The sequence below is a fragment of the Natator depressus genome, chromosome 6 (genome assembly GCF_965152275.1).
Source record: "Natator depressus isolate rNatDep1 chromosome 6, rNatDep2.hap1, whole genome shotgun sequence".
NCBI classification, from domain to species: domain Eukaryota; kingdom Metazoa; phylum Chordata; order Testudines; family Cheloniidae; genus Natator; species Natator depressus.
Genome location: NC_134239.1, coordinates 98212629 through 98234555, shown reverse-complemented (window position 1 = coordinate 98234555; position 21927 = coordinate 98212629). Strand labels below are relative to the sequence as shown.

General features: G+C 43.8%; 1 protein-coding gene across 1 annotated transcript in view; it reads left to right on the top strand.

The window, feature by feature from the left end:
- Window positions 1-1553: 1553 nt before the first annotated feature.
- KCNK10 (potassium two pore domain channel subfamily K member 10) overlaps window positions 1554-21927 on the top strand; it is a 101585-nt gene continuing 81211 nt past the window's right edge. The window contains exon 1 of the mRNA XM_074956078.1: window positions 1554-2135. Coding sequence (XP_074812179.1) covers window positions 2084-2135 — 52 coding nt within the window. The 5' untranslated portion in view covers window positions 1554-2083. The remainder of the gene's footprint in view (window positions 2136-21927) is intronic.

The window sequence follows — 21927 nt, the reverse complement described above, 5'->3', positions numbered from 1 at the left end:
CCGCAGAGGGGATCGTTCAACAACAGAGATGGGGCAAAATGAACAATTTGCAGCTTGGCTCAGGTTTGCATTGGGAACCTCTCTCCTGACAATGGAGGGCATAGGTGCAGGAAAGAAGGGTGCAGGAACTAGGGGTGCTGCCAGATCCCCTGGCTTGAAGTGGTTTCCATCATCAGGGTTAAGAGTTTAGAGTTTGGTTCAATAGCTCTCAGTACCCCACTATACAAATTGTTCCTGTAGCCCTGATGGAGGGAGTGGGGGTTCTGATCCAGGCCCTGATAGAGTCAGGCTCCTAATGATTGAAATCTACCATGCAGATCTAGATTGCTGACACCCACGCCCTGGAAGTTTGAAGGCTTCAGGAAGCCAGCTGGTCCCCTCCCTATTCACCCCCATTTCTTTTCAGAGCATGACTGTTCCCTGCCAGCAAAGGGTTGGTCTCCACTGTCAAAGAAAGGGGACAGCGCAGGGTTAACCTCGCGCATTGGGGGACTCCGGTCGTTTTCAACCCCTCTGTGGGAGAGTCTAACACGAATATTGTGACTTTAGCTCAATATCCAGCCGCTCCTTCCTGGAGTGGAGTGGGGCCCATCTATCTTTGGCTGGATGTCAAAGGCTTGTTACCTGGAGCAGGGAGAGAGGAGGAAGGATGCAGAATTAGCACGCGAACAGCAGGTGTCTAGTAACTGCGAAGGGAAATACAGCCCAAGAGTCCCCGTCTCCCCACCCCGGGGCCCCTCAGGGCGCCGAAGGGCAAAGGAACATCGAGTTCTGCTCCCCTCCCCCTCCCGCAGGGCTCCCCAAGGGCCAGCTGAACCCCACCGCCTGGCTCGGATTTGTCCGGTGCCAGCGCTTTGTAGGTATCTTAAAAGGGGGGCGGACGGAGAGGGGAAGGCTCCTGGATGGAGTGTGCCCTGTCTGGTTGCCCCGGCTGTGCGGCTCCCACCTAGCACACAGGGCTGGAGGATGCACGATCAAGCATCCCACCCGTTTGCTGCAAGGACTCCCAGCGCTGCCCTCGCCCCTGCCATGTGCTGCTGCTGCGAGTAGCTAGTCAAGCGTGTCTCCGGCTGCCAACTCCAGCGAACAACACACGGCAGCCGCCGCCTCCTCCAGGGAAAGAATCCAGTGAGTAGTCGCCGAGAGCCCTCCCCGCAGCCCCGGCGACCGGCGCTCCTGGGCTCTCCTCACAAAGGGAGTCGGTTTCTCTTTGCCTTGCTGGCTCCTGTTCGCACTCACCGAGCCGCTGCCCCGCGCTGGGGCAGAGAAGGGGCTCCCCGGGCTTCCCACCAAAGCCGTGGAGCTCGCCGCCTCCTCCTCCTCCTCCTGGCTGCCTCGCCTTGGCCACAGGGCGAGCCGCGGCTGGCGGCGTTGACAGGGGATGGTCTCCCCCACCCTCCCACGGGCCACGCCGCCGCGGCGTCCAGCCTCAGCCGGATGCCTGCTCTGTTTGCTGCTCGTGCCTGGCGCAGAGCTGGGCTGGTTCTTGGCGGTGCTGAGGTTGGAGGGAGTGGGGGCGGGGTGTGTGTGTGTAGGTGTGTGTGTGTGTGTGCTTCCTTCTCGCCAGCCGCAGTAGCTAGGAGGGAACAAGGCTGGCTGTTTTTCCTTGGCACCCTCAGGTCTGCGTCTCGCTAGCCTGTGATACACTCACGTGTGCACCCGTCAAACGTGTAATGCTGCAGTGGGCAGCCCACCACCACTGCCGGAACAGCCGCAACTGGACTGGGCGAGCCCGCTGCTGACAGAGCCCGCGCGGGAGCGAACAACACCTCGCCTCTGACGCCCCATCTCAGTGCAGCCCCTGTGTTTCCTCTTTCAGTCAGACCCTCTCTCACTTTACTCCCCCCTCCCCAGGCTGGGTGCTCCCCTCCCCCGCTTTACTCTCCAATCCTAAAGCCTCCATTCCCTCTTTCCACCTTCCCTCTTGTATTTGTATGTTTCTTTGCTTGGCAACCACCGGCTTCCCTCAGTCAAACGGCGCAGACTGCCCATCATTTGAAATTAATTTGTTTGGCTGCAGCACCGAGCCAGGAAGGTTGGGAAATTTATTTAATTCCTTTCCCTCCCTGTGCAAAAGGAAGCGATGAAATTTCCAATCGAGACTCCAAGGAAACAGGTGAACTGGGATCCTCAAGGTTGGTATTCCTGACTTTATTATTCATGCTGGTATTATGATTCCTCCTGCGTGGCGATGGGAGGAAAGTGTTTGGCTCGGAATTGGAGTAGATGCTTCTTTACAGCCTGCTCCCCATGTGCACGGCTCAGTCTGTCTCATTTAGTCTTACCGGTGGCTTGAAGCTCGGAAATGTTACTAGGATCTGGGGGAAGGAGAGGCGAGACAAACCGTTTCTTCCCGATTTGACCTCTCCCGCCTCTCTCCCTCCCCTCAGTATTTTAGTATTTCCATTGCAAACTTGTCTGGGATGGCTGGGTTCACCGCATTGGTGCATTGTTTGTTTTATTTTATGCCTGGTTCCTTTGTTGTTTCTGGTGGTCATTGCACATGGGTGGTGTAGGGGTGGACACAGAGGTGACTGGCTCTGGTGTCCTCAGCGGTAAATGTCTCTTGGCAGGCAGCTGGGGGTAAAAGGCTACTGCAATATGTCCTACAGAGTGGGCAGCAGGAAAGGCATGTTAAATAATGGAGCCCAAAGGGACCTTTCTACGCCTGACTCCATCCTATTAACAATCGATCAGCAGAAGCTGGTAGATTGATTAACTCTACACTTAGTTTTTCAGCGTGTTGGTGTGGTGGGTGGAGGGGAATATGTCTACGCCAGTGCGGTGGTTTGCTGTAAAACGATCCAAGTTGTGTGTGTGTGCGTGTGTGTTTCTTTTTAAATACTTGCAGCGCCCGAGGCGGTTAGTTACGATCTATTGGCTAAGTAACTGAAAGGGTCCTGATGATTAGCATACTGACGTGCAATCTCTCTATAAACGATCAGTAGAGGATCTGAACAAGTTGAAGCCATATGTCCAGGTTTGCAGTCAGCAGCTGTTTAATAGCGCCCAGAGGAACTATGAAAGAAAGGATGGCATAGACTTGGATTATTGGTCTTCCTTCTGCGGGTCTGGTTTTGATTCTCTGCTACCTCACCCTGTTTAGCTACAAAATGGGACATTTAAAACATTTCTCCTAGTTCAGACCGTCCAAAATGAGATCAATATCCTCAGGCTGAAAAGTGAGGTAGTGTCTGAATAACAGAACATTAAGCTTTAGTTTAAGCACTGCTACCTGCTTAATATGGTGAAAGCTGAAATAGACACATAAAAACCCACCCTGTGGTTCACAACAGGAATGTGAGCATCAGTATCTCTTAAAATATTTTATCTCAATAATAGTCCGTGTTTATAAGGCATCAGGTGTTCTGAAAAGCAGAATTCAGCAGTGTAAGCACTTGTAGAATGAGTGTAACAGCATCTTTGCTTATTGTTTATTTGCTGCTGTCTCTTTTTTTGAATTTTATCTTACTGGAAATTGCACCGAAAATTTGAAAAAAAAATCAACAAAAAATCACACATGGAATTGTGGAATGGTGCTATTATGACGGCACCCTGTATACAGCTCCATTATCTGGCAGTCAGCAATGGGGGTGTGGGTCCCTCCAACAAGTGTTTGGTCACAACTCACCACGTGCATTCAAACCCCAGTGAAAACCAGCCAGCACAGATGGTGTGTTTCTTCCCTCCTGAGCTGAACCCTAGTAAGGACTGCAGGACTGGGCCTATTATTTCCCACAACTGTACAGACATCAGTCAGGCATCAAGGATGCTGATGTATAACAAGGAAGTAAGCAAAAAGAGGCATGTTAATTTACAGTTTTATGACAACCACAGGAAACAGATAAATGTTAGCCCTGTGAAGGATAAAATTAGTAGGGAAAAACATCTTGGGTCCAATCCTGTAACCTTTACATGAGTACTCCCATAACATGCACTCTGTTGAATAGTCCCATCGAAGAACTAATCATGTGAATAAGGGACGCAGGTCTGAGTCCATAGGGTTCAATTTTGTAAAGAAGATAAAATAAAAACTGCCCGTACAAAAGCTCTAGGTGCCCTAACAATTAATTAGACTTACAGTCACAGATGCTGTATGCAGTGTTGTCGTAGCTGTGTCGGTCCCAGGATATTACAGAGACAAGGTGGGGGAGGTGATATCTTTTATTGGACCAGCTTCTGTTGGTCAGAGAGAGACACGCTTTTGAGCCACACAGAGTTCTTCGGGTCTGGGAAAGGTACTCAGAGTGTCACCGCTAAATACAAGATCAAACAGATGTGCTAAACTACGAGACTAGATTATCTGTTTGAACTTGTATTTAGCTGTGATACTGAGTACCTTTCCCAGACCTGAAGAAGAGCTTTGTGTGAACTCAAAAGCTTGTCTCTCACACCAACAGAAGTTGGCCCAATAAAAGATATCACCACACCCACCCAGTCACAGATAGATGCTGTCCATTTGGTCATCTTCATCCATATGTATGCAAAAGGATGGCAAGTCTTTGAATACCATAATGTTTGTGGAGTTAAAGATAGCACTTTTTAGGGTATGTGCTTCCCAGCTTGGGTAGACAGACATGACTTCGCTGGAGCTAAGGCACTAAAAATAGCAGTATGGCTGTGGCAGCATGGGCAGTAATTCTGGCTAACTACGGGTACATACTCAGGTGGCTAGCTTGAGATGTCCCCACAGCCACAATGCTATTTATATCACTCTAGCTCCATCAGAGCTAGCACGTCTGTCTACTCACATTGGGAAGCACATTCCCAGATGTAGTGTGGACATACTTTAAAGATCCACATGTGAAAATCTGTCAGTAAGAAGGCTGTGAAAGGGATTAAGAGATCTTAACTATTAAAACAGGTGATTGGTGTTCAATCAGTACATAGCTTCATATATCTAGCTGCATTTAAATGCATGTCAGTTCAATATATCTTGTTCTGGTTGTCAGGCACATAACCCATAGGGACCGCAGTTTTGTCTAGCATGAATTTAACCAGAATATTGTACTCACTTGGGGCTAGATCCACAAAGTGATGTAGGCATCACAACACCTAACTTGTAGGTGCCCGCTGCTCAGTGAAATCCTCAGCCTTGAGCTGGGTGCCCAGGCTCCCGTATGATGCATGAAGCAGGTTAGATGTTGAGAATGGGATTTCCCAAAGCCAGGAGCCTAAGTTAGCCAATAGGAGATGGCGAGGAGAGTAGTTTAGGCACCTATCTCCACTCAGCATTCACAGCTTTGAACCCTGTCCTGGAGTTAAGTGCCAAAGCCAGGTCTGTCCTTTCTCATTAGAAATCAGAGACTGAGCACCCATTACAGCCAACAGCCCAGTGGCCAGGTAGTTCACCTGGGATATGACAGCTTTGCTTTCAAATCCCTGCTCAGCTTCATTTGGAGCAGGGGCTGGAACTTGAGTCTCCCACATTCCAGGTGAGTGCCCAATCTCTTGCTAGCTCAATGAATATTTAATTAGTAATCTGAAGTGGAACCATTTCAATAGGAGAGACTGAGAGACCCACCTCAGAATACTTAATAGTGAGGGGGCTGGGCAATCACATTAGAGATGGGGACACCGGGTTCAAGACTCTGCTCCAATCAGGCCGGGGGGACAGACGGACGTGAAATAGATCTCCCACATCCCCGGTGAGTACATGACCTCTAGGCTATTATTCCTGATTTGTTTGCCCACTGTCATCTTTTGTGTGAGGCCTGACGCAGTTGGCATGCTCAGAGAACACCTACCGGATTGGGCCCCCCAGATGTGGTCAGCGGGTGGAGTGTGTGGGGGGGGGGAATGTCTAGACTGAGATTTCCACCAGGGTTTAGTTGTGAGACCAGGCGCCAAGCAGCTTGGCAGCATCAGGATTTAAGCAGTTTCACACATGCCTACCTACAGAAACTGACGCACCGTGGGAATTTAGGCACCCACAGCATTAGGTGGCAGCTAAGAAGGGATTCTGAGGATCTCAGTGGTACCTAATGTTGAATTTAGGTGCCAAAAGTGGCAGTTAGGCACATAAGTACCTTTATAGATTTATAATATCTGAAATACACCCATTTATGTTTCTTTGCTAGCAAGCCAGCAATTGGAAGATGTAACATGCTGTAATGCAAGTGATGAGCATTATATTTAGAAACATACAGTTATTCCCAAGATAATTTTGTAACAAATGATCCCAGATGATGTTTTCCAGAAATGACATATATCTTCCAAAGGCCAAAGATCTTGTAATGGAGGACTGCATGAATCAGGGGACCGGTGAGGATGCTAGTTTGAATCCACGTCAAGATATTAATCACTTAAATGAATTAGTGCTCAGATACCACAGCACTGGTTGCACTGTAAATATTTAGATAGGTAAATAAATTACCATCTAATGGCTCTTTTGGGGGCTTATATGAAATTGGTGTTCTCAATCCACACAACAAACACCCCCGGCCACAAACCAATGTACCATGAAAAGACTTTCTGAAAGGGTATACAGTGTATACAGGTGGAAATTGACAGAAGAGAAAGCAGGTGTTTAGCAGACAGCAAATGGGCGGCTATTCAGTTTCCAGCCGTAACGCCAAGGAAGGAATGGATCATGGAAACTAAATCAGACATTTGCTCCTCCAGGTGATACCTCCAGGGGAGGGTTGTCACATAATGGTAGTATGGTGAGGGATATTTGTGCTGTCACTGCCCAGGCTGCACCTGTTCCGTGGATAAACAGAGTATAAGCTGTTGTTCTGGTGCTCCTCTCCCCCTCTGGATCCCTCATTCTGACCCTGTGACCTTCACGCCTCTGCCTGGCTTTTCACACTTTGGCCCCTGTAATCACTTAAGTTCTGGGAATGGCCCTTTTATTGCTTTGAGGAACTCCGTCCACCATTCCAGGATTTAAATAGGCTGGCCCTTTTAGTGAGCCTTAAAATTCACATTAATGAACATATCAGATACCTACATGAACACTATTTGCTGGGGAAGAGTCAACATGGCTTTTGTAAAGGGAAATCTTAGAATTCTTTGAGGGGGTCAACAAACGTGGACAAGGGTGATCCAGTGAATATAGTGTACTTGGACTTTCAGAAAGCCTTTGACAGGTCCTTCGCCAAATGCTCTTAAGCAAAGCAAGCAGTCATGAAATAAGAGGGAAGGTCTTCTCATGGATCAGTAACTGGTTAAAAGATAGGAAGCAAAGGGTAGGAATAAATTATTAGCATTTACAATGGGGAGAAGTAAATAGTGGAGTCCTCCAGGGGTCTGTACTGGGACCAGTGCTGTTCAACATATTCATAAATCATCTGGAAAAAGGGGTAAATACTGAGGTGGCAAACTTGGCAGATGATACAAAACTACTCAAGGTAGTTAAGTCTCAGGCACTCTGCGAAGAGCTACAAAAGGATCTCTCAGAACTGGGTGACTAGGCAACAAAATGGCCAATGAAATTCAATGTTGATAAATGCAAAGTAATGCACACTGGAAAACATAATCCCAACTATGCTTACAAAATGATGGGGTTTAAATTAGCTGTTACCACTCAAGAAAGATCTTGAAGTCATTGTGGATAGTGCACTGAAAACATCTGCTCAACATGCAGCAGCAGTCAAAAAAGCTAACAGAATGTTAGGAACCATTAGAAAATAGATAGATAATACAACACTAAATATAATAATACTGTTGTATTAATAGGCAGCAGGTTTAAAACAAACAAAAGGAAGTACTTCTTCACACAATGCACAATAAACCTGTGGAACTTCTTGTGAGGGGATGTTGTGGAGGCCAAAAGTATGACAGGGTTCCAAAAAGAATCAGATAAATTCACGGAGGATAGATCCCTCAATGGTGATTAACAAAGATGGCCAGGGACCCAACCCCATGCCCTGGGTTTCCTTAAATCTTGGACTACCAGATGCTGGGATTGGACAACAGGGGATGGCTCACCCGATAATTGCCCTGTTCTGTTCATTTTCTCTGAAGCATCTGGCCACTGGCAGAAGACAGGATACTGGGCTAGATGGACCATTGGTCTGACCCAGTATGGATGTTCTTACTATAAAATTAGGAAACATAAATCATGCGAAGAATGAATAAAAACAGGCAGGCACTGCAGGATCTGGCCCTTAATGTGAGTGAGAATTTGGCCACTGACTTCAGCAGGAACTTGGCTCTTCTCACTCTTTGGCGACACATATTTTTTAAAAAATCCCTTATGTTGGATTTGTAAAGCATCTGTTACCTATTACTGATAGTTGCTTGTTTGTTTACCACATGCTGCTCTCATTTTGGGCAATCAAGGGCCTGATCCAATGCTCACTGAAGTCAGTGGCAAGTCAGGTGATTGGTCTCACACCACACACATGTAAATGTCTTAGACCATCAAGTTGTACGTCTAGCTAGCTTTTGAAGATACTTATCCTTATAATTGTGATTCTCATCCTCCCTCCCCCATTCCTCCTGTTTGTTACATGTACTTGTTGCACCTTGTTTAAATTAGATTGTAAACTCCAATTTAAACAAGGGACTGTTATACATGTTTATAAAGAGCAACACAACAGGTCTCTGATCCCATTGGGTACTACCATGACAAAATTATTATTATTAATAATTAACAGACACTGAAAGGTAATATTTGGTCTGTTTAAAACAACAGTTTCTATTGGAATAACTGAAAAAATATTTCCATAGGAACATTTGTATTGATTTTAGGTCTGGTAAAAGATAGTTTTGTTAACCAAATCTAAAACTGGCACCAAATTTGACTTGACAGTGCCCCTTTCAGGTATTGATTTTAATGCTCCAAAGTAATTTTCCTCTGAGCACAGAGGATCCCTCCTTTTCCTCACCTTCTAAGGGGAATGTTCTTCAGACTGAAGGGGGCTGAATATGACTCCTTCCAAAACCCACCACACACATCCCTGAATTGCTGATGCCCTGCAGAGTGATGCAAGGTGCTCTGTCCCCTCCAGGGGAAGAATGTGTTTCCTTTGTGATGCTCCTTGTAGTCAGAAGGCCAAGCTCAATCTTCACGTTGGAGCTGGTAGCACATAGTGCAGTCATAAGAGTGCCCAGCTTCCTTTGCACAAATGAAATATAGTAAAACTATAATATACATTCAAATGACTGGGATTGTAAAAGCCCTTTGAAACTCAGGTTATATGTGCAGTTCCAAAGCAACTTTTTGACACTCTGGATCCACTGAAGCTATAGTGTAACTTCTTGGGTTCTCTCACAAAGGCAATTTTTGTGTAAGAGTAGTTCATGTATTTGGGAGACTACAACTCAGTAATAAATCAAGAAGCTGAGAGAGTTCTGTAGAGATTAGAGCAGTGACTGGGAGCAAGGACTCCTTGATTCTGCCAGTGACTTACTGCGGGACTTCCAGTAAGTCACATAGGCCCAGATCCACAGAGGTATTCAGGCATCTACGTTCCACTTTTGGCTCCACTGTGTCCATAAAACTCCAGCTGGACCTTGTAGGCACCTCAACTCACTTGGCACCTAAGTTTTCAGGGTAAAGGTTCCCTGGGTGCCTAAGTTCCTGCCTCTGGGCATGCGCACTATTGCCTCACTCTAGGCGGCCAGACACCTATCTCCTACCTAAGTCTCAGAGCGATTAATCAACCGGGTGAAGATAGGCATTCCTCCACCTAAATAGTGTGTGGGGTCTAATCAGGTAGGTGTGTTCAGGGGCTGCCTGCTGGATCAGGTCTCATTCAAAATCTGGCTTGAGGAGGAAGTGGTGCCCATTTATAACTTTTAGCCCAGTGGTGAGAACACTCCACTGGGATGTGGAAGACCCACATACAATTGCTCCCCTGCCAGATGGGGAGAAAGGTGGGGGACCCCTGTTCAAATCCTTTCAGGTATGTTCTCTAACCACTGAGCTATGGGATATTCGGATGTGGGGATCTCTGTCTCTCCTGTTAGAGCCGTTCCACTTTGTATTACATAATGAAAGTGATTGGAGCAGAGGGACTGGACCATTGGGCAAGAGAGAAAATGACTGAAGTATAGGGTTGGGGCACCCACCAGGGAGGAGGGAGCCCCTGGCTCAAGTCTCTTTACTCCAATTGCTCTATCATTATTGAACCTGGGTCTACTATATCCCAGGTGAATGCTCTAGCCACTGGGCTAAAAGTTATAAGGTGGGTACCTCCTCCTCCAGGGGTTTTGTGTGGAGCAAGACAGACACCTAAGCCACCTGAACTAAGGCACCAGGTTCCCATTTGTAGATGGCTAAGCAGAGATAGGCACCTTCTTGCAGCCTGGACTTAGGCTTCTATCTCCAGGAGAAGGATGGGGTTTAGCATCTGCTATTGACTAGCTTAGGCAGTGATGTTTTTTGTGGGTTGTGTCCTCTCCCCATGCATTGTGTAGAGAACAAAGGCACCTCACTTAGGCTTTGTGGATCACATTGTTGATCCTGTGACTTTCTAGGCACCAAAAGGTTAGGGACCATGACACACCGTGGTGTTGCGACACCTAAGTCCCTTTGTGGATCCAGGCCTCAATCTCTCAGTGCCTCTGTTTTTTAACTCCTCATCTGTAAAAGTGGCACTTCTAATACCTGTTGGACAGGGGTGTTGTGAAATATAATTAACCTTTCTAAAGCAATTTGAGGTCCACAGCTGAAAGGAACTGTCTAAGTGAAAAGCAGCAGTATTATGTTCAAATGCGAAAACAATTAGGAAACAGCTAAACATCCTCATTCCTTGCACACTGGAGATTTGAGATCACAGCATTTCAGCAGTGGGGTTATCTCAGTATTTTACAACTACAGGAAGCCAGTTCTGTTCACACATGTTTGGAGTCACACTTTTTTTGTTGGTTTTCTTAATGTAGATGGGAGGACTGGGTTATTCCTTGCTGTATGATTTTGGAAGTAACCTCCTGTATTGTTTGTGTTAGTTAAACTAATGTGGACTCTGGTGTAAGGTACAAAGTGCTGTGATTGCTGCTTTTTTCTGACGGTTAATTTTAAAGAGGCTGTCATGCTGTCTGGAGTGGCTCACAATCGTGAGTGCCAACTTCAGGGCAGACTGTCAAAAAGCAGGGCAGAAAATCCAAACTGGTGGTATGGTCTATACCTAGATTTCACCGACCTAGTAACAAATGTGAACTCATGAAGCACTATATCAGTCTTACTGTGGAGTTACAGACAGTCGCCTGGGGCATTCCAGTCTATCTTGCCACCCAGGCAAGCTGGAATTAGTGATAAATGGTCACTTACATCAAAGATCACAAAATATTCAGATTGCTCCCAGTCACAAGAGACCAGTCACTTATTCCAGATCAATTTGTACCTTAGATCTTACACCAAAGACAACTCTGGTAGCCATTCCTATAATATAATAACCAAAGGTTTATTAACTAGGAAAAAATGAGAGTTTTTTGTAGGTTAAAGTAGGCAACATATATACACAAATGAGTTACAGTGTATGATTCCAAAAGGTGACAGAGATGTAGTAATCTTTCAGCACCAAAGGTCTTTTACATGGTCCAGGGTTGACCCCAGGGATCTCTGCTTTTGTTTCCTAGCTCCAGCCCTGTGAGATCCCAAACAGCAAAGAGACAAAGAATTTTCATGTCAGCTATCTTTATTTCCTTCTTCCAGAATTCAAGTTGATGAGACAAGCTTCTTTTCACGTTGCACCTTCATGGGTGTGAGAAGGCCATTAGCCCAGTCTTTGTATCATAGTGTTTCACAATGGCCCATTTAGTTGTAATAGTCCTCCTTGATGGGTACGGGAACCACTCCTCCTGCCCAAGTTCATAAGTTCACAGGAAACATTTTTACAGTTGTAAAGCAAAACTTACATATTACCTTATAGCATGGACTACAGAGGTTACAAGTAAGATTAATGCATGCAACAACTTACAGGCATTTTACAGAGTCTAAACACATCCTTACAAGTCTAACACCTGTCTTGAACAATACCAACATACAAGTGAGATGGTCTGGTTTCCAGCCTTGACAAGAGCTGGCACCTGGTCTACCAGTGTTGGAGGCAAAGGTAGAAGGTGAAGTTTTAAGCAAACTACTTTTACAATGGAGCTGTAAAGAATGCAGGGGTTCGGTTCTTCCCTTTGAAAAAAGTGTCTCAAAAGAGGAGGCTGATGATGGATACAGTCCTATTTGCCTTACTCATGTGAACAAGTTCATTAAATTCAGTGGCACTACTTGTATTAATAAGGGAAAGAGGATTAACTTTAGAAGGCATTACAATTTATGCTGTAAATAGAGTTCTTTCTTGTTGCAGATGAATATGTGTGCACATCTGGCTGTGAGTGGTTTTACTTATCTGTGCTTGTGCAAAACATGGCCAGTGTTCAATCTACAGCTGTGAACCCATTACCTTGGTTTACATATTTTTGGTTTTCCATGAGCTTCTTTTTGGCTGTCCAGTACCCCATAATCATATTTGCCATTTCTTCTGAAGACATAATAGAAGCCAGCACACTAACTGTCTGTGACAAGCATTAGGAGAGAAAGAAACAATTTTTGACTATAACTTCAGAGTCAAACAGCAGATCCAGCATCTGAATGAGCAGGAAGTTCTAGACAGATAGTTAGATATAATAAGCACATGGCCGCTTATGGCTTCCCTATTGTTACTGTGCTATATATCCTGGCCATTCCGAATATCATGGTGCTAGTAGGGCTAGAGCTCTTATGGGTTCAGGGTACAATCCGGACCAGTAAGGGATTGTGTCCCTTCTTGCCCTGCAACCCAGGGTGCCTTACAATACTTTGCTGCTGGAGCACCCAGGCTGGGACACTCACAACCAGCCTACAAGCATACAGGTCACACCCTGAAGTGTCTGTGTGCTAGGCAGCCCTGGTTCAGCAGCCTGTCTGCAGCCCCACAGCAGCTTCCACCAGCCTTGGTTACAACGAGCAAGGTGACCCCAACACACTCACAGTCTCAAATTTCCACCAAATCAAATGCTCTCCAATGTCTAGCCTTCTCTGGACTGGCTTGTTTGTTCTGCTGAAGACATAAAAGCACATCACAATTTATTAACTTACCCTTCCATTTAAACACAGCACTGAGCTGGTTTATAGTAAAAATAAAAAGTTTATTCACAATAGAATGTAAGTTATGTGACGCCAGGTGAAAGGAAAAAAGTGAAAACACACATTTAATAGGTCTAAAAGTTAATCTAGCGAAGTGCAGGCTTTGTTCAAGATGGTTTCTCACCCATGTTCAGTTTCCAGAGACTTCAACCCCTTTGTCTGAAGGACCCATCTTTCTCAGCCCACAAGAGCTCTGTTCTCTTGTGTCTGTCTAGTGATAGATGCCAAAGATGGCTTCTGTCTTTGCTTATATCTTCCAAAGTTCAATGACTTTGTTTCGAGAGGCACGATGACCTCAAGCTGTTTTTTCTCCTTCCTGTGGGCTTCTCATCCCCTATATGTAAATGAGGCCTCCATTGTTTTGATTCCACCCTGCTTAATTTACACAGGGAACATGTAAGTAGCTGCCTTCTCTCCTCTGTCTGGGAGGGAACCTGTTTCTTCCTGTTTGGCAACAAACTTTAAAGCATAATATCATTAAGTATTCATATTTCCTCATATACTGTTAATACATACATTTCACAGTGATATTAATTATCAATGTGTCATTAGTTTCCAGAAAAGACCTCACTCAATACACTTTTCTGATACAGTAATATAGTATACCATTGATTCAATTGCTTATCACTTGAGGTTCAGTCCCTCTCCCTTTATAGACCAGTAAACCTTGCAATGGATTCTTTTGAGGGTTACCCCTCAAAGTAAAGTTTATCCAAGCTGTGAGGAAGGCAACATGGAGTCTGGTGGAGAAGGAAGCACCGTGCTTTTTCTTCCTCCACTTGTTAGCTTAATAGCTTTGTTTACCTAACATGTAAAAAAATGGACCTTCATTGACTTTGCCTGAAGACCAAGCTGGTCAGGGAATCAAATACACATTCCTTTGTTTAGGGCAGACCTGTTTACCAACTCCCCCCAACATACCTGGTTTAAACACTCGTTAGTGATAATTTCAGCATATATCCATAACTCTTACCACGTAACATGTACATACATCACACAAGAATAATATTGATCAGTGAGTTATTAGTTTTTAAATTATACCTCACAAGGCATATTGCAATAGTGTGTGAACACAGGAGTGCTTAGAGTCACAGACTCAGATCCGCCTGCTCTAGAAATTCATGATCCTAGTGCCTGAGCTAAGGGAGAATTGCTGTTAGCATCACAGAACTGAACCCATGACACCAAATTGAACAGTTTTGGATCTAACCAGAAGAGGGCAGTGGCACATATATAGTTTAGTATTTGCATTACAAATATTTGCCTTCCCCCACCCCCCCAGTTTATTTGTGGTGATTGTAATCACAGCAGATAACCCGACACTATATTATACCTGATCAATGTGGATTGCAGAATTCCTGGAAGACGTGCATTCTATGGAGGGAGCTGAAGGAGGAGAGAGTTACACAGGGAGGAGGCTATTGCAAATACAGAGGACTTTGTGAGCAAAGGTGCAAAAGCAGTAGTGAGGAGAGAAGATGAAAGGAGCAGTAAAGTGATGGGATTAGAAGATATTTAGGAAGCAAATGAGGGAGAATGAGGAAGTGATAGCAGTGATACATGTGGAGGCAAGATTACGTAGGGTCTTACAGATGAGGAGCTTGAGTGTGATGTGGTAACAGACAGGAAGCCAAAAAAGGAGTTGAAAGAGAGGCTGATGAGATTGGATCAGCAGGAGAGGAAGATAACAGTATGAGCAACTTTTAGGATAGGGCTGGAGGAAGAAGTAATGGGCTGACCAGAGAGGAGAAGATGACAGTAATGAAGTAGAGAGGTGACCAAGGCTTGGTCAGGGTCCATTTTCACAATGGGGATAGTGAGGAAAGGATTAATGGTAGTTAAAAGGAAAAATAGGACTTAGTCATAGACTAGATACTAGGGAAAAGGGGGAAATAGGAATCAAAAGTGACACTGGGGCTGTGAGCCTAGGAGACATGGAGAACAGTTGGATTGTCCATAATTATATAGTGAGTTAATCAGGGATTCCAGTTAAATGAAGAATATTATCATTATTTTTGCCACATGTAAATGAGAGTAATCCATTAATTGGCATTTGGACTGAAAGTGCCCCAGACAATGTTATAAATCCACACAGTGCCATCCCTGAGTGCTGAAGTTAGCTCCTTTGGGTCTCTGCTGAAGATGAAAGATATGTGAAATCACATGCAGAGAGGCAGCTCTTGATTCACTGTGAATCTGAGGAAGTTTATGTGTGTTTATTTTAGCCAGTGTGTGGGATGTACTATACTGATGAAGTGTCCAGCTGTGCTAGCTTCAAGCAGAAATATGCAAATACATGACAATATGACTTTAGGGCTCAGGCCCGCTCCTGATCAAATCAATGGTGTGTTACCATTTTCTTCAATGGAAGCAATTTGCATACCATCAAAGTTGCACAGATTACAAACCGTGCCCTCAAATGCTTTAAATAATAAAGAGTTGCCTGAAGTAAATGACAGAAAATAGAGGTTCACAACATTATATGTGAATAAAGTACTGAATTGTAAGACCAATAACTGAGAGAGAGAAATTAAGAGGGTTAGTGAGAAAGAGAGAGATACATTACAGAGTTCAGTTTAATAGGACCATTAAACCTTTATTTTGTAAAAATCTCAATGAAATGGCAAAAACCAAAACAGACTATACACATTGGGTAGTATTTGAATTTTTCATGGTGGTTTGATGAAAAAAATGTATTGATACACAGTGAACAATAAGAGATTTAAAATCACAACTTTTGGCAACTGTTTCACTGGATTGTCTCATTGTTCTTTGTATCTCTTTTGCAAGAGATTTAACATGTTTGTCTATGACCTGGCCTTTGTCTACTTTTTTACTCCTTACTTCTAGTATTTGTCTAGCGCACATGTTATAACCTGTTATCCACACTGGAAAATGTGTGCCAAGGCCAAGCTGCTGAATTTGACAACAAATCTGCTGTGGTGCGAATGCCATCACTCACTTCCAGGAAGCAAAACAAACTAAGTGAGATCAGCTCTTGATAAATGCTACTGTACCTAGGAGACAGTTCCATAAGTTAGGAAAGTGGTGGCGATTAATTGCACGGTTACACAATAACAGAATACCATTTATTGAAATATTTTTGGATGTTTTCCACATTTTCAAATATATTGATTTCAATTATAACACAGAATACAAAGTCCACAGTGCTCCCTTCATATTTATTTTTGATTACAAATATTTGCATTGTAAAAAAAACAGAAGAAATAATATTTTTCAATTCACCTCTTACAAGTATTGTAGTGCAATCTCTTTATCTTGAAAGTTGAACTTATAAATATAGAATTAGGTACAAAAAAATAACTGCACTCAAAAATAAAACAATGTAAAACTTTAGAGCCTACTAGTCCACTCAGTTCTATTTCTTGCTCAGCCAATCACTCAGACGAACAAGTTTGTTTAGATTTGCAGGAGATAATGCTGCCCGCTTCTTGTTCACAATATCACCTGAAAGTGAGAACAGATATTCGCATAGCACACTGTTGTAGCCAGTGTCGCAAGATATTTACATGCCAAGTGCTCTAAAGATTCATATGTCCCTTCATGCTTCAACCACCATTCCAGAGGACATGCGTCCATGCTAATAATGGGTCCTGCTTGATAATCCAAAGCAGTGTGGACACATGTTCATTTTCATCATCTGAGTCAGATGCCACCAGCAGAAGGTTGATTTTCTTTTTTTGTGGTTTGGGTTCTGTAGTTTCTGCGTTGGAGTGTTGCTCTTTTAAGACTTCCACTCCTCGTCCCTCTCAGATTTTTGGAAGGCACTTCAGATGCTAAAACCTTGGGTCGAGTGCTGTATCTATCTTTAGAAATCGCACATTGGTATCTTTGTGTTTTGTCAAATCTGCAGTGAAAGTGTTCTTAAAAGGAATATGTCCAGAGTCATCATCCAAGACTACTATAACATGAAATATATGGCAGAATGTGGGTAAAACTGAGCCAGAGACATACAATTCTCCCCCAAGGAGTTCCTTCACAAATTAAACGAGCGTCATCAGCATGGAAGCATGTCCTCTGGAATGGCGGCCAAGCATGAAGGGGCATACAAATATTTAGCATATCTAGCACGTAAATACCTTGCAATGCTGGCTACAAAAGTCCCATGCGAATGCCTGTTATCACTTTCTGGTGACATTGTAAATAAGAAGTGGGCAGCATTATCTCCCATAAATGTAAACAAACTTGTTTGTCTTAGCAATTGGCTGAACAAGAAGTAGGACTGAGTGGGCTTATAGGTGCTAAAGTTTTACATTGTTTTGTTTTTGAGAGCAGTTATGTAACAAAAAAAAATCTACATTTGTAAGTTGCACTTTCACAATAAAGAGATTGCCCTACAGTACTTGTATGAGGTGAATTGAAAAATACTATTTCTTTTATAATTTTTACAGTGCAAATATTTGTAATAAAAATAATAATATAAAGTGAGCACTGTACACTTTGTGTTCTGTGTTGTAACTGAAATCAATATATTTGAAAATGTAGAAAAACAATCCAAAAATATTTAATAAATTTCAATTGGTATTCTAGTGTTTAACAGTGCAATTAAAACTGTGATTAATCGTGATTAATTTTTTTAATCATGATTAATTTTTTTAGTTAATTGCTTGAGTTAACTGCGATTAATCAATAGCCCTAGTTCAAATCTCACTGCTTTTAACTGATGTTAAATTAATTTACTAATGTAGTTATTCATGAACATCATGACAGCAACCTCAGCAGTGTTAAGGCAGAAAAACTTCCCAAATGCCTGGAATGCAAGCTGGTCAGATGTGCTGATCTGTTGCGATAACGGATATCAAAGAATACAAGGTCACTGTCAAGGTCTCGCATAAGAGTGCAAGTTTGATGAAGCTGGGGTACCTATTGCTTTTGGGTAGCTGTTGGAGATGGAAGTGAAAGCCTTCTAGAGAGTTGGGGTGTGTTACTGACATCCTTGTAGCCATATGACGATGGAAAGGAATACATAAATCTTTCCCCTTACTTTATTTCCATTTCTTTGAGGTTTTGGGTGGATGGGGAGTGTCCTGCCACAAGCGTAACTGGCACTAATAAATATAGTTTTTGTTTGCTAATTTTATAGAGATAGTTCTGAGCCTCAAATTTCAGATCCATATCAGATATTGACCAGTTTGGGGCTTTTTGTATCTCTGGTTTTGGTTTAGCCCTTTCTAGAAAAAATGGCCAGCCTCAAAGTTTGGATTGGGATTCAAACTTTCTTAATGTTTAGGCGTGTTTAGATGAGGAGTTTTGGTCTGGGTATATTGCTTATGTTTTAAGAGAAGATTTGAAAAGAGATGTAGACCTAAAGAGGAGAGAGACAGAGACACTGCTCCAAGTGGTAAGAGCTACAAAGGAAAGAGACTTTTGCTAACATTGTCCAAAAGGTGTGAGGGGACAGGACCTGATGTTAGGTAGCAGAGGATGTGGAAAGAAGAATATAGATAGTGGCTGAAGTGAGTCCATGGAGACTTTGAGAAACAAGGTAGGTACAGAGACAGAACTGGTGCTAGTAACTAAGCACCTTTTCAGTTAAGCTATGCTCCATATTCAGGATCTCAGAGCACAAACCTGTAAGAAATAAGCATCTAAGCTAATGCATATTTGGAAACATTGCAGTATCTGTATGGTGGCTACTAGTTCCCCAGATTTCATATATTATTGAATTTTTGATGCCATGTCAGTGCATGACTGAAAGCAGAGGCCTAAAGGATAAGGAATGGGATGTAAATGTCTCCCTGTAATCAACAGCATTTTGTCTAGGCAGGCTGTAGTTTAAAAATAATTGTAAATATTTTTATGGGACTGTTACAAAATGTCTGAATTTAATGAAGCAAAATATCATCTTAGGCAATGTTCATATTCCTCCTGGGAGAGAAATATGTAGATATTGTCTTCTGCTTATTCCTCATACTGCCCTGAAATGTATGCGGGGTGAATGATCTTTCAATTCCTACATGGTTATGTCTGCCTGAGAGCCACTAGACTATTGGTGACCAGCTGCAAGTTGTTTTGTGTTTGCTGAAGGCAATGGACAATGTAATCAACAAAAAAGTAACAAGAATTATCCTCCTGAAAAACATCCTACTGAGAAGCAATTTGGCTTATATTAGCAACACTATACCAGAGGCTCAGTTTAGTGTTTTTAAACATCAGGTTTTGAATACCTAGACTTGCTGGTTCCGCATGTTCATATCCCAGCAGGACTGACTCAGCCCTTCTTCTTTTTGAGGAAGATAAATTGAGTACCATGCAGTTTGCTGCATGGGGTTCTTTGGAACAAGACCTTAAAGACTCTAAAGAGCCATGGCATCTATCGTAAAAGCAGGGGGTTTACCTGGTGTCCTTGGGCTGTATTTTCCCTCTCTCTACCACTGTTGCATGGTATACTTATGCTGGCAGGGCTTGGAAACAGCTAGTGTAAACTCCTCTGAAGCCAATCTCTTGTTCTGCAGGATCTCAGTATTCATTTAAGAGAAAAAGTAAGGCTTCTTCACAACCATAAAGAAAACCTAAAAAATGTGAGCTGAATGTAACCAAAGGAAGGAAGAATCTGCAGAGAGCTTGGGACAATAGCTTGGAGAGGTGCAAATTGCCGTATTCATTTCAGTGATGATAATTTAAACATTGACACTGTTAGCTATTTCATTCCTCTTGTAAGAAAGGAGATGGAGAGTTACAGATCTGCACAATTTACTGAGAGTAAATTCTGGTGTCGCAAGTGAGTGGAATTTGGTAGATACCACCACTTGTCGCACCCACCTCCCCTCAGGTCAGGAAGTAGCCAAGCCCATGAAACCTAGTAGAGCCAATGGACATATTTGAACCCCACTAAGGGGGAACCAAGCTCAAAGAGCCCAGTGGAGCCAAGCAGCACATGATCATGTTTTGAACATCTGAAAAATCTACTGTGAGTGGAGTCTCATTATGGCTATTCGCATGGGTGAAGCTTGTTTCCTGGGCAGAGCATGGAAGGGTGTTGTTCTCCCCCCTCCACCCCCCCGCCCCGCCAATCCTGAGCACTGGTGCTGATGGCTGCATTTTAGTGATACTGTCTAGTGACCAGACTGTGAAATGCTTTGGGATGAAAGGTGTCATACAGAGGTAAGATTTTATTATAGTTTATATTAAGATGGTATTTCCAAGCTATGGGCCAAATTAGGAGGTGAGACTAAGCAAGTTTAAGTAAATATAGAGGTGATCTTGGTTTGCGTCACTTACACCTTTTTCCAGTGCCCTCCACAGTGTAATGGTGCTGGCAGTCCCTGACCAACCCCTTGCAGCCCAGTGTGACACTCTCTAGCGGAACAGCAATAAGTTTCAGGTTAACAGCCCAGGACAAGGGGACGCCAGCAAGTTGAGTAAATCCCATATCCCTTTAATAAACTTCAGGCCAGGAAGCATTAGCACCATCAAGTCATAGTACAGGAACCATTTCAATTGTTTCATTAGGCCCCAGGTTCAGGGCTTCCAAACTCACATTCTGCACCCAAGTCTCTTCATCACATTAGGCTTGTCTCCAAGTGCTTCGAGGAGCAAATGTCCCTACTAGATCTATAACTTACCAGCCTTCTACTTCTCTCTCATTCTGCTTCCTGTTCCTGTTTACAGCTCAGTCCCAAGGGTGGAGTGGGGCCTTAATGACTAGCTGCAGGCTGTAAACTCTAGCCTCCCTATTATATGGGAACCTGGGGTTCAGAGAGCTAGAAGCCCACAGTTTCAAAACTGTCTCTCTTTGAGTGCCGCAATCTCTGAGTGCCCAACATTAGATACCATGGGCCTGGCTTTCAGAAATGCTGGGCATCCACAACTTCAGTTGAAGTCAATGGGAGCTATAGATTCTCAGCACCTCTCTAAAACAGATTCCCGGCATCCAAAGCTGTGGAATTCCTCCCCCCCCCCGCCCCAAATTTGATATACCTAAAATTAGAGGCCACTTTTGAAAAGTTGGTCTTAAGTGATTTGTCTAAGGTCACAAGGCAAGTATATAGGAGAAAGAGTTGGTAAAACAACCTAGTTCTCAATATTAGAACTGACTGGAAGATAACAAGAGAGACAAGGTGGGTGAGGTAATATCTTTTATTGGACCAACTGCTATGGGTGAGAGAGACACGCTTTGGATCCTGAAAACTTGTCTCTCGCACCAGCAGAAGTTGGTGCAATAGAAGTTATTATCTCACCTACCTGGTCTCTCTAGTCTCCTGTGACCGACGTGACTACAACTACACAATTCCATTTCACAGCAACTTTGAGGGAGGTCTCAAAATTTGGTTTCATTCTACATTGGAACAAAGCCTTGTCAAATGTAAGTCCCTGCTCTGCCTGATTCAGAGCAGAGTTCTTCAGCTCAGATCACTCTCAGTCAGGTAAAGCAGGCTCTGGAACCTGGGGCTCTCATATCCCAGCCTAATGCCCTAACTGCCAGGATACAGTGTTTGAGAGAAAAAGTCAGACTCTCACACGCTGGGGATTGTGGGAGGTTCTGAGCATGAGGTTGTTGCAATAGCTGTTTCTCTCTTAGTTGTTTACTTTGATTGTTTTACTTGTAAGTTTCCTTGTTTTAGGATGTCAGGTAGTTGGAGTCCAAACCTGGCAACACCACCTTGTGGCAGGAGTCAGCAGCCATCTTGCCCAGTGGTGAGAGTCAATGGCTGGGGGTAGGGGAATCCAGTCCCTCCCTGCTCCACCAGGTTCCAACCTAGGGTCCTGTGAGTAGTAGTCAACTGTGCAGCCAGGGGCCTTAGGCCTGCTCCCTGGGCCACTTCCTACCTTGGCTTCAGTTCCATCTCTGGCCTGGATCTGGATTTACCCCGGAGTTCTCTCTGATCTCACTCCAG